This window comes from Tachysurus vachellii, chromosome 13, assembly GCF_030014155.1.
Source record: "Tachysurus vachellii isolate PV-2020 chromosome 13, HZAU_Pvac_v1, whole genome shotgun sequence".
Lineage (NCBI taxonomy): Eukaryota > Metazoa > Chordata > Actinopteri > Siluriformes > Bagridae > Tachysurus > Tachysurus vachellii.
Genome location: NC_083472.1, coordinates 3,852,501 through 3,865,000, shown reverse-complemented (window position 1 = coordinate 3,865,000; position 12,500 = coordinate 3,852,501). Strand labels below are relative to the sequence as shown.

The 12,500-nt window shown below is 40.1% G+C and overlaps 1 protein-coding gene across 1 annotated transcript in view; it reads left to right on the top strand.

Moving 5' to 3' along the window:
* The window catches only part of spon1b (spondin 1b), a 114,737-nt gene that overhangs the window by 94,795 nt on the left and 7,442 nt on the right, over positions 1–12,500 (top strand). Inside the window, exons 11-13 of the mRNA XM_060884832.1 lie at positions 1,688–1,873; positions 7,392–7,562; positions 9,144–9,311. Coding sequence (XP_060740815.1) covers positions 1,688–1,873; positions 7,392–7,562; positions 9,144–9,311 — 525 coding nt within the window. The remainder of the gene's footprint in view (positions 1–1,687; positions 1,874–7,391; positions 7,563–9,143; positions 9,312–12,500) is intronic.

The following is a 12,500-nucleotide window of genomic DNA, read 5'->3' as shown; positions in this document are numbered from 1 at the left end:
GAGAGAGAGGATGAGAGAGAGAGGGAGAGACAGAGTGAGAGAGAGAGAGAGAGAGAGAGAGAGAGAGAGAGAGAGAGAGAGAGAGAGAGAGAGAGAGAGAGAGAGAGAGAGAGAGAGAGAGAGAGAGAGAGAGAGAGAGAGAGAGCAAAATAAACCAAATCATTGTAAAAATTGATAGAGATGATAGCAAAAAGAAATGATGAAGAAAAGAGACAAAAGATTAATGGGAACAGATTGAGGCCAGAAGAAAGAAGGACAGAAAGACAACAGTGAAAGGATGGAGGGAGTGAAAGCCCAAGACCAAAAGAATGAGAGAAAAATGGGAGAAACAATTAAGAGGGAGAGAGATAAAGACAAAAATGGGAGAGAGAAAAGACAGAAGTAGAGATAGAAGAGAGAAGCACAGACCGAGGCAGAGTGAGAGAGAACAGGGGGAGACCAAGATGAAGCAAAAATTAAAGGCATATTGAGACGATAGCAAAAAAGGGACAGAAAAATGAAGGATACAGTACATTACATAATGACATCATTTTCAACCCACTAACACTCAGGATGTGATTTAGTTCCTACTGGTCAGTGCTGTTTATTCACCTGCCTCTTAAAGACATTTCAGTATAATTAAAGATAATTGTGGTATAAGTATTCACCCCCTTTGCCTCCCTTGACCTTGTGTTGTCGGATCCACCAGAGGAAGGTGTTTTATTTGATCATTTTAAGAGTGTGTTTTAATATCAGCTAATGTTCAGAGCATGAGGTTGGGTCATAATGAAAAGAAGTAAGGTCTGTAGAAGGTCCTCAACTGTTTTATTCAGTGAGATACATCTCAGATTCAATCCCACAGTTTGTATTATTTTTTTATTTATTTGCCCCCCCCCCCCCGCTCTCTCTCTCTGACTCCCTTTCTCTCTCTTTTGCCCTCTTTCTCTATCCCCCATCTTTCTCTCAGTCTCTCTTCCCTCATCTCTTCTCTCTCTTCCTCTCCCCTCTCTCCCACTCTTCCCCTCCTCCTCTATCCCCTCCCCTTCCCCCACTCTTTTCCATTTATCTGACTCCCTTTTGTGCCCATCTTCTACAGTATATCTCCCATCTTTCTCTCAGTCTCTCTCTTCCCTCATCTCTACTCTCTTTTCCTCTCCCCTCTCTCCCACTCTTCACTCTCCCCCTTCTCACTCTCTCCATGTTCCTCTCTCTCTCTCTCTCTCTCTCTCTCTCTCTCTCTCTCTCTCTCCTCCCTCTTTCTCTTGCCGACTGAAAATTTATTCTTTCCCTCCACTTACGCTTTGATTTTGCCGCCCCATATTCATTTTCAAGTCTTTGTATCCATCCCCATAAACCATCACCACTTCAAATCCCTAATGCCGAATGCAAGGAAAGTGACACGAAGCCGCATCAGCAGGATCGAAATAAGGGGAAATGAAATCAAAACGTCTGAGACGAACCCCATGCCAGCACAGGTTACAATCGATTCTGCTGTCATCACAGTAAAAAAACATTTTTATTCATATTGGAATTTATTCACACGGTCATAGTTCATCGTTAAACAATTCTCTCTGCATTTATTTGAGCCACCACCAAAAAAAATCACTTTACACGCTGAAGGTTAAATGCAAAACGTAAACTGGCATGTCCACACAGCCATGTTCATTTAGCTAAATCGGTAAACATTAATTTCTGTCTTTGTCCACAGGAGACAGCACTCCAGAGACATGTATCTACTCGAACTGGTCTCCGTGGTCCGCGTGCAGCTCATCCACGTGTGCAAAGGGTTTACGCATGAGGCAGAGGATGCTGAAGGCTCAGCTGGACGCCGGCGTGCCGTGCCCTCACACGCAGGACTTCGAGCCCTGTATGGCACCCGGTTGTATCGAAGAGGGTGAGTTCAGGTTAAACACACACATACACACAAACACAAATCTTTCAGTTTGAATTTTAGCTGTTAGTGAATAGACTAGGGGGGCACGGTGACTTAGTGGTTAGCACCTTTGCCTCACACCTCCAGGGTTGGGGGTTCGATTCCCGCCTCCGCCTTGTGTGTGTGGAGTTTGCATGTACTCACCGTGCCTCGGGGGTTTCCTCCGGGTACTCCGGTTTCCTCCCCCGGTCCAAAGACATGCATGGTAGGTTGATTGGCATCTCTGGAAAATTGTCCGTAGTGTGTGAGTGCGTGAGTGAATGAGAGTGTGTGTGTGCCCTGCGATGGGTTGGCACTCCGTCCAGGGTGTATCCTGCCTTGATGCCCGATGATGCCTGAGATAGGCACAGGCTCCCTGTGACCCGAGGTAGTTCGGATAAGCGGTAGAAAATGAGTGAGTGAGTGAGAGTGAGTGAATAGACTATATTGTATGTGTGTGTTTGAACATGCTAATCTCCACATCAGCACCATTGTGCTTATCCTCTCATTGCTTGCTAACTAGCTGAGTTGGGTTTCTGTCGTAACTCAGGGCAACTACATCGTTCTGGTGCATTGCATTTTGGGACTTTGAGTCAAATGGTAAGTGAGAAGCTCTCGTGTTTGTGTTTTTAATGGTTTACTGCAATATATGAAAAAAGTTCATCACTTTAAGCCTTACTGAGGACTTTACCTTGTTCTCAGCTGAAGGTGAAGTAGATCTGCAATCAGTGTGGAATCAGCCAAAAAAAAATTAGTACCCATTCGTTTCGCTGAGGTAAATATAAATATAAAGCAGGAACCTGATTCAAGCGACTCGTTCGGCAGCAGTTTCGTCGAGACGCTGTCTGAAGTGTGTAGCGTGTTGCGTACACAACATATAAGGCACAGAGAAAAGAAAAAAGAAGAGAAGAGAAGAGAGAAACAGAATTATTTTTTTGCTGAAGTGGATTGACAGTTGAGAATGGAAAAAAAAGCTGAGATTAAAGTGCAAACAAATTGAGAATGACGGAAAAAAAGAGAAAAAGGTTTATAGGAGCATGGGTGTGACTTTAGATTGGGTTCATACTGTTTGAAATGAAGATATCAAAACTTTAAGACAATCCGTTTGTTCTAAGGTAATGAGATAGAAAACTTTAAATTGAGTCATCCTTCTTGTTCGGATGCAACATGTCAAGGTTTTTACTGAAGTTTAGATTTGGTACACGTGCTTGAAATCTTAGACTACTTTGTTGTTCTAAGGTTAAAAGTAGTAAAAGGTCCTGCTGTGTGTCCTGGATTCAGCTGATCTTATCTGAACTTGAGTGATGACAGTAAGTTGTGGATTTTCCTCCTACTCCAGTGCAGAGAATTGATTTGCTTTACGTGAAAGAAGAAACTCTGAACCTGTTTCTGTTTGTAGAAATGGTGTATAGTTTACAGGAAGTTTTCACCTCAGCTGAATTTGGCCAGAGAAAAAGCATATGACATATCAGGACAACATTAGTGCAGCCAATGTTTATGATGTAGTGATAGATCAGTGGTTATGGTGTTGAGTTTGAATCCCAGAGAGGTGTGAGATTGAATCCCAGGTCCTCCAAGCTGCCATTGCTGGGCCCCTGAGTAAGGCCCTTAACCCTCAGTTGCTCATGATCTCATATAAATATAAGTGTCTGCGAAATGCTGGAATTGTAAAATTATTTTTTATTTCTCTTTGAAATGTGAAAAGTGACAACAGATTATTGGATGGCGAAGATTGCGGAATTGTTCATTTTTACAGAGACGGATTAACCAAAATGGAATAAAATATGAACATGAAATCGTTTGAGAAAAAAAAAAAAAAAAAGAAGTTGAAGTTACTACTTACAATTTGCAAATCAAGCTATATCGACTAACCCCCAACCACTCCTAGACTTTCTCATATGCACACACACTTCTATTGTATTGACTAATATAATCCCTAGGCAAGTTTCATTTCTAGGGTGCAGCACTGGAATTTGTTCAAAGGGAGAAAATACTTATTCAAAGGCATCTGCATGGAGCTAAGTACTCAAACGAAGCTTTCCACCAGAGACCAATTTAAATATTTCAGTCAAAAATGTATTTATGGACTTCATTAAAACAAAAATCAAGTTTGATATTCCACTTGCTCCATCCAATAACACTAACATCATGACATTATTTTTATGTAATCTTTAAAAAAAAAATTTTATTAGTTACACGTAAAGAAGTTAAGACAGTAATTCTGAAATTAAAAAAAAAAATTGGCATGAATGAGCAAGAATTACTTAAAATAAGATGGAATACTATCTGAAATATGTTAAATAGTTAAATATTTAACAAAATAACATTTATAAATGTCTATACATGTTTATAAAACCCAGAGAGCTCTTGCTAATTCAAAATTTTCTTAATAATCCTGCCCAGCTAGTTCATGCTAGTTCATGCTAGTTAGCTGACTAGCACTGATAGAGATTATTGTTTATTTATTTCAATTCATTGGTTAATTTTTAAGAAATCCTTTCAGAAATACTCTTGTGAAAGTTTAGTCAGCTCAGCTAGCTAATTATTAAGAACTTGCATTGTTTAGGAATATGGCTTTACAAATGGCTTATAAAAATTAATGTCAGATATCCACTCAGCTTCATGTTTGCTAGTTGTTAACTAATGTTAGCAGGGAAGAACTAATATAACTAATGAACACTTATGAACAATTTTTAAAATGACATGAAACTCCCTTTAACACTCCTGTCAGATTAGCATTGTTAATTAGCTGACTGTTATTAAAATAGATGTTTAATATTTGTGAAAATAATTTGACGGTTCTGTCAGAAATCTTAAATATTTGTTAGCAGACTGTTAGTTAAAGTATAGACAGTTTGCTTATATGTGTTATATAACTATAACTATTATCAGTGAAAAATAAAATATTCCTTTGAGGAATCCTGTCAACTTTGTTCATGTAAGCTATTTTATATGTATTAGAAGACTAACAACATATTTGAACATGGCTAAAAAATCCTCTCGCTAATCCTGTGAGTTAGCGTTGGCTCATAGATTATAACATAAGCAGAGAAGAGATGAATAGGACTCTCAGTAATCCTGTCAGTTTAGTTCATAGTAACTAGCTAACTAGCGTTAGAAGTTACTAGAGTTAGCAGTAAAACCCATGCATTTAAATGAACTATGAATGTGGCCTGGAAATCCTCTCAGTAATCCCGTCAGGTTAGCTCACACTAACTAGCTAACTAGCATTAATAGAGATTATGAGTACAACTTGAAAGATTCCTCTCAACAAGTCTGCTGCTATTATACTGTGTTCATTCCAGTATTTCTGCACAAGCAATATTGTTTGAACATACAGTATTTACACTGGTCGGCGCTGTTTCTGTTTATTGTTCTTTGTGTATTGTCTTTTGTGTAATGTCGTAATTTTTCCTGCACTGTCTTTTTTGTCTTGTACTGCATTGTTTGCACCAGGTTGCACAGATGCACTTTATGTATCTAGGACTAACTTACTAAGTCCTTAGCTTTGTCTTTGTTTTATTTAGCACCCTTGTCCTAAAGAAACATTGTCTCCTTTCACTGTGTACTGCAACAGCTATATATACGGTTGAAATGACAATAAACGCTTCCTGACTTATGTTATGACTCATGTTAGCTAAGTGACCAGCATTAGTAGGGAAAATGAATGCTTTGTTACTTTGCTAGTTTGTTTAACAATTTCATGTTAGCTAGCTGACTAATGCTGGCAGGGAAGATTATGATTATTAAAAACATACCTTTTTCTTACAAGTACTCAGTATATTTTGATGTTAGCTACAGAACACAAACACACACATTCCCTTTCATGAGAAAGATGAGAAAGTTCCAGAACCATATTTATTCTTTCTGCATCTATCTTTAACTTCCTCCGTTTTTAGCGCCAGCTTATTGTTTCAGCCTCTCCTCTGTGTCCTGTTCTAGTCATTGCAGGCTTTAGTTTTCCCTCTGAAGCTCTCCATCGATTAATGCCGCAAGCTGTGCTGCTTTGTTTTTATTTAATGGTCCATTAGTTGGTCATATTGATTCATGATGGGCTTGACCACCACTGGGGACGGTGTGGCTGCTGCTGGAGTCCCCTGTCAGCAAGGCATTATTAATTTACATCTTTTATTAATGATTCGCTTAGTTGTGCTTCATTAACGCAGCTTGCCAATCAGTCCCACAAGGCTGCAGTGTGGGCAAATCTATTGAGAATTGGCCAAAGTTTATCCATTCTGTCTGGTGAGAAATCTATTTACAAGCTCCTGCTTTGGGGCTAATTGGGAAAACCTGCATGGAGATAAAGTGAGTGTGTTTTATGCTTGATGGGTTGTAGAGGAGTGATGTAAAGAAGGAGATAGAAAAGACAGTAGGATTTATATGGTATCTAGATAGCTGACTAGCATTACTGAGATACTTAATGTGATTTTATAAACATTCCTCTCTGTAATCCTGTCAGATTAGCTCATGCTGGCTAGCTGATTAGCATTACTGGGGATTATGAATTTGACGTAGAAACATTTCTTTCAGCAACACTGTCAGGTTAGATCATGCTAGCTAGCAAACTAGCATTATTGAGATTATGAATGTGACTTAAGAACATTGCTTTCATTAATCCTGTCAGTTTAGCTCATGCTAGCTATCTGATTAGCATTACTGAGATTACAAATGTGATTTATAAACATTCCTCTCTGTAATCCTGTCAGATTAGCTCATGCTGGCTAGCTGATTAGCATTACTGGGGATTATGAATTTGACGTAGAAACATTTCTTTCAGGTTAGATCATGCTAGCTAGCAAACTAGCATTATTGAGATTATGAATGTGACTTAAGAACATTGCTTTCATTAATCCTGTCAGTTTAGCTCATGCTAGCTAGCTGATTAGCATTTCTGAGATTACAAATGTGACTTATAAACATTTCTCTCGGTAACCCTGTCACATGGTGTGCTAGCTATGTTAGCTAACTGACTATAGCATTAGTAAAAATTATGACTTAGCCTAACCTAGCTATAATGTACTAATAAAGATTCCACACTTCTGTATTTACCATGTCTACTATGTCTAAAGGCATGAAAGAAGAGGGTTATTACAACCTGGATAATGTGAAAATGATAATATGCATTGCTTTGTTGTGTGAGTTTATCGCAGCAAACATGTTTAGAGTAAGATAGATAATAGGAGACGTGTTTGGACTTCTCAGTGCTTGAGCAGTCTCTGTTTATGTGTTGTATTCTGTATGTATTGTAAATCTCATGCGTAGGCATTATGCATCATTATGCAGAAGATTTATCCGTGTGCCTAATAACCATAACAAAAAATGCCACGCTACAGACGGTCCCTGGGTTTTTATCAATTCACGTTTTCTGCATTATGAATTAGTCATTTCTCCTTTATTTCTTCTGATAGACAAGTTTTTGCCTCAGGCTTTCCTGTGGGTGTGTACGAGACCTTGTGACCTTTTCACGAAGTGGTAAGCAAACATGTGTGCTGTCGTGCAGAGGCGTCTCCGTGCATGCTGTCCGAGTGGATCAGCTGGTCTCCGTGCAGCGCCACGTGCGGGATGGGCATGAGATCCAGAGAGCGATATGTTAAAGTGTTTCCCGAGGACGGCTCGAGCTGCAGGGAGCCCACGGAGGAAACAGAGAAGTGTGTGGTCAACGACGACTGCTGTGAGTCAGGATGTTGGTTTGTGTGTGTGTGTGTGTGTTTCATTAAGTACAAACTGAAGTACAGTATTAAACAAGTGTTTTTTTTTGTTTGTTTTGTTTTTTTTTTCATTTTGAGTCTCTCTCTTACTTAAAATTTCCGAACATTCAAAGGAAACGATTTTTACCTCACTATATTTCCGATACTTTATTTTTACATATAGTACATTTTAGCTGATTTTTGAATAATCAGACATCTTTTAGTAATAAATTTTTAGTAATAAAAAAAGAATAAAGCAGCTAAAGGAGATATAAGTGGGAATTTAGAAATATACTGTACTATGTGCTGTATTAACTGCCGCCGCTAGCTGCTATGATGGGTGGGTTGCCAGATTGTAACTGGCCCTTTCACCAAAATTCCACCATTTCAAATAAATAAATATGTTAGGTACTTTAGACTAAGTTAGCCTAAACTTAGCCAATTTCCACAGAGAAATATGGACAACCTTGTAACAATGATATGTCCATGTGTTCAACTCGCATTTGTTTTCTCACAATGTCAGTGTGTGATGTAGAATTTGCATTGTCAGTATTCTGCTTGCTAATACACACAGTAAATTCACACTAGCAAGTCGCTTGTGTCGCTTGGAATTTCCATAACCTTCAGCCCACTATGATTATATATACAAAATCTAGTTCTGTTAAAAACGTATTTAAATACACGTGTTACACTAGGATTTATACTAGCTTTGTTGCCAGATTGGCAATACAAGCTAGCTGCACTTGATCCTTACACAGCACGTCAAAATAGGCATCATTAATCCCTACTACTTCCTGCCGAGATATATAGTAGAAAGCGGTCTATAATGACTGGAACACATCGAACCAGTGTTAAATTTCTTCCATTTTTTCGCATGGGACCTAATTGCAAAGACTAAGAGGAAAATTGAAAAAATGTCGGACTGCACACGAGTTAAAGCAGTCATTCATTGTGTCGTAACTTAGTCGCTTGTTGCTAGTATGAAGAAATGATCGTAAGCTGAAATAAGGCCAGATTTACTGCTACTGTCATTCGTATGTACTAAACTAAACATATTGCCAATAACAGTATAATAAACTTGAAAAAAATCGTAATAATTCGATTTTTAATGTCTATAAATGACAATACTGTAAATACGAAAGCCTTAGTTTATTGTACACAAATGTATTAAAGCCTTTACAACAACATTCTCCTCATGAAATGAACAAGTAAGATAAATTCTACAAATAAAAGTGTTTACTTCATGAACCTGAAACTCAGCATCACCTGAGCAACTTCTTTCCTCAGGCTGTCATCAGTAATGATCGCTCGTCCTACACACATCCCTCACCTCATCCTACACAAGCGAAACTTGTAATCAGTAGAAACACAACGACAGCGCATAAGGCTGCTGTTTGTAATGTAACCGATCACCAGACGCCGCATTTCTGGATGTTTGGATTTACATTTTATTATCTATATCACTGAAATTAATGCATGACAAAGAAATACGACTCATATATGCTCATATATAGTTGGTGACTAAAAGGATGTATGTGTGTGTTTGTGTGTGTTGCGTACACTAGCCCCCAGTAGCTGTATCGTGACGGAGTGGGCCGACTGGGAGCCATGCAGTGTGAGCTGCGGTGTAGGGATGAAGAAGAGGGCGAGGATGATGAAGATGCCCGCGTCTGACGGCTCTGAGTGCCGAGCCGAGCTAATGGAGGTGGACAAGTGCATGATGCCTGAGTGCAGTGAGTACAACCAAAAAATTTGCACCAGATTCACTACAAACGTCCCAAATATTTCTTCTATTTTTATCTGGCTCAGTTTCTAAGCTGTCTCTAAAATCACACCATGTTTTTTTTTTTTTTGTTAAACCAAGCTCGAACTCTCATTATATTTTCTCAGGTTTCTCAGGCCGCTTTTCCCGCCTCTCATTTCATACGTACATTTGGGGTGGTTGTAATTGTAGCCTTGTAGCTCTTAGTGTAGTTATATTACAGTACTTGGCGGTAAAATGCCACTTTTTCTTGCTTATCTCAACACATGCTTTATCTAAAATGGCACTAGGGCACGCAACGCGTTGCTGCGTTTAAAAAAAAAACACACACACACACACACACACACTTGTCTCTTAAACTGACATTAGTGCTGTGATGCCCTTGAATTCATAGACGTCCTGAATCGTAATGTTTGTCATTGCACGTGTCCAGTTAAATAGAGGGATGACTGCAGACACCAGTGGATAAACAGGCAAACGGGTCGTTGGGTGTGTGTGTGTCTGTGTGTGTGTGTCTGTGTAAACCCATTAAACCACTATCCAGCACCACATTATCACTGAATAACACTTTATTTACCTTTTAGAAACTGTTTCACTCCATTTTTAAGTGAAGTGTCCCTCCAGTATAACATCATTTACACCAACGGGTATAAATTATAGAGTCATGACATGGCTGATGCTTGGGATTTAGACTCTACTAGAATGACTATACTACAATATCCCCTCTCCAGGGTGCTTTCTGGATATAATTAAAGAGTTTCGAGGCACTGGGAGCTTGGGGAAAGGATTTTTCTAACAGTGCAGATACACAGAGTACTTTTCAGTGGCATTTTTTTCACACCTTTGTCATGAAAGATATAAATATGGGAAAAAATAAAGAAGAAATATAATTGTTTACATTCAAATGCATCATCTGTTACAAACTAGTCTTGAGAAAAATACAAGGTTATTTTTCATCTAATATGTACTTACAAGCTGGGGGCACGGTGGCTTAGTGGTTAGCACGTTCGCCTCACACCTCCAGGGTTGGGGGTTCGATTCCCGCCTCCGCCTTGTGTGTGTGGAGTTTGCATGTTCTCCCCGTGCCTCGGGGGTTTCCTCCGGGTACTCCGGTTTCCTCCCCCGGTCCAAAGACATGCATGGTAGGTTGATTGGCATCTCTGGAAAATTGTCTGTAGTGTGTGAGTGAATGAGAGTGTGTGTGCCCTGCGATGGGTTGGCACTCCGTCCAGGGTGTATCCTGCCTTGATGCCCGATGACGCCTGAGATAGGCACAGGCTCCCCGTGACCCGAGGTAGTTTGGATAAGCGGTAGAAAATTAATGAATGAATGTACTTACAAGCTGGTTTCTTAACAAACCCGAGGTGCGTTCTTCTGCTGTTGGAGCCCATAGACCTCAAGGCGCATGTTTGACACGTTGTGTTCATGTTCTGTGATGCTTTTCTGCTCAGCACTGCTGTACAGAATAATTAACTGAATTCCTGTCAGCTTGAAGTAGTTCATTTGAAGTGTTTGTTCTCTCCTCTAGTTCGTCTGGCATGTGCTTGTCTCGTTCAGAAGTCTGATGTGAAAATAAGGATAACTGAAGCTCTCATCTGTTATCTGCATGATAACATGCCCTGGACCACTGTCACATGGCTGGTTGATAGGATGCTTTCACGAATAAGCAGAAATACAGGTGTTTTTCTATACAGAGCGGCTCTTTAGTGTGTAAAGGTGTGCAGAATAAAGTCCGGGTCGAAGACCAGCTCATGTTCAAGATGAACGAGAGCCAAACCCTGAACTTCATATACGCAGTGTTTTCATATCTGGTATTGATTTTGTGTCGGGGAAAAGCAAGAGGCCGGCTATCTAATGATGTCTTTCTCTATTTGTCATAGTAACTCTTATTATTTTGTTTGTGTGACTGAGACCGTCGTGATTGTGTCTTCTTTTTTTTTTGTATTCAGAAGCAAATGAAGCAATCAACACGAGGAATATGATGTAAAGTTGAAAAACAATGTTTTGTTTTTCTTTATGGAGATGGATGAAGATGCAGAAAAGCAAGGTTTTATTTTAGCCTGGTGACAGAAGGGATTTTTATACAGTAGCTGCTCTAACATAAGATGGCATTATTTAATGGAAATAATGTAATTGGAGGGGGGACACGGTGGCTTAGTGGTTAGCACGTTCGCCTCACACCTCCAGGGTTGGGGGTTCGATTCCCGCCTCCGCCTTGTGTGTGTGGAGTTTGCATGTTCTCCCCGTGCCTCGGGGGTTTCCTCCGGGTACTCCGGTTTCCTCCCCCGGTCCAAAGACATGCATGGTAGGTTGATTGGCATCTCTGGAAAATTGTCCGTAGTGTGTGATTGTGTGAGTGAATGAGAGTGTGTGTGTGCCCTGCGATGGGTTGGCACTCCGGCCAGGGTGTATCCTGCCTTGATGCCCGATGACGCTTGAGATAGGCACAGGCTCCCCGTGACCCGAGGTAGTTCGGATAAGCGGTAGAAAATGAGTGAGAGTGAGTGAGTAATGTAATTGGCGGCAAAAACTGGAATCATACATCGATTAATTTCCTGTAACACAGAGCTGTGTTTAAGGAAGTGAAATTTTGCAAATCTGAGTGTGAAGAAAAACACTTTAAATCTTGTCTGACTCCACCGTAAGCTGACCGCTGAAACGTCCACCCTTCTGACTTGCGCATCCTCCGCACGCTGCTTCCCAATCCCCCCTGCAGTCGAGCGAATTATTAACTATCTCGCTGTGAGCCAGAAGCACTGGACTGCCTCTGATTTAAAAAGCTGACAGTGAGTAACTGTGTTGTTTCAGGTCTGTAATGTTTTATTGATTTGTTATTTTCTTGCTGCTGTCTTTATTAGCTTTGGTGTTTGTTGTTCTTTATAGCTTGTCTATGAAATTGCTGTTGCACCTCAAACAAAATGAGCAGGGACTGTTCGACAGAAATTAGGCAACATCGGTGAAGGTCAGGAGAAGAGAATACAGGAGTATACGTGTTTATGGTGTATTTGTAGTGTGTGGGTTTCTTGTACTTGCTCTCGTAGTTGGGGGTTCGATTCCTAAATCTGGTCTGAGTGTGCGGACTTTGTGTGTTCTCCCTGTGCTTCATGGATTTCCTTTGTGTACTCTGGTTTCGACCTCCATGTGTCCCCTAAAGTCATGT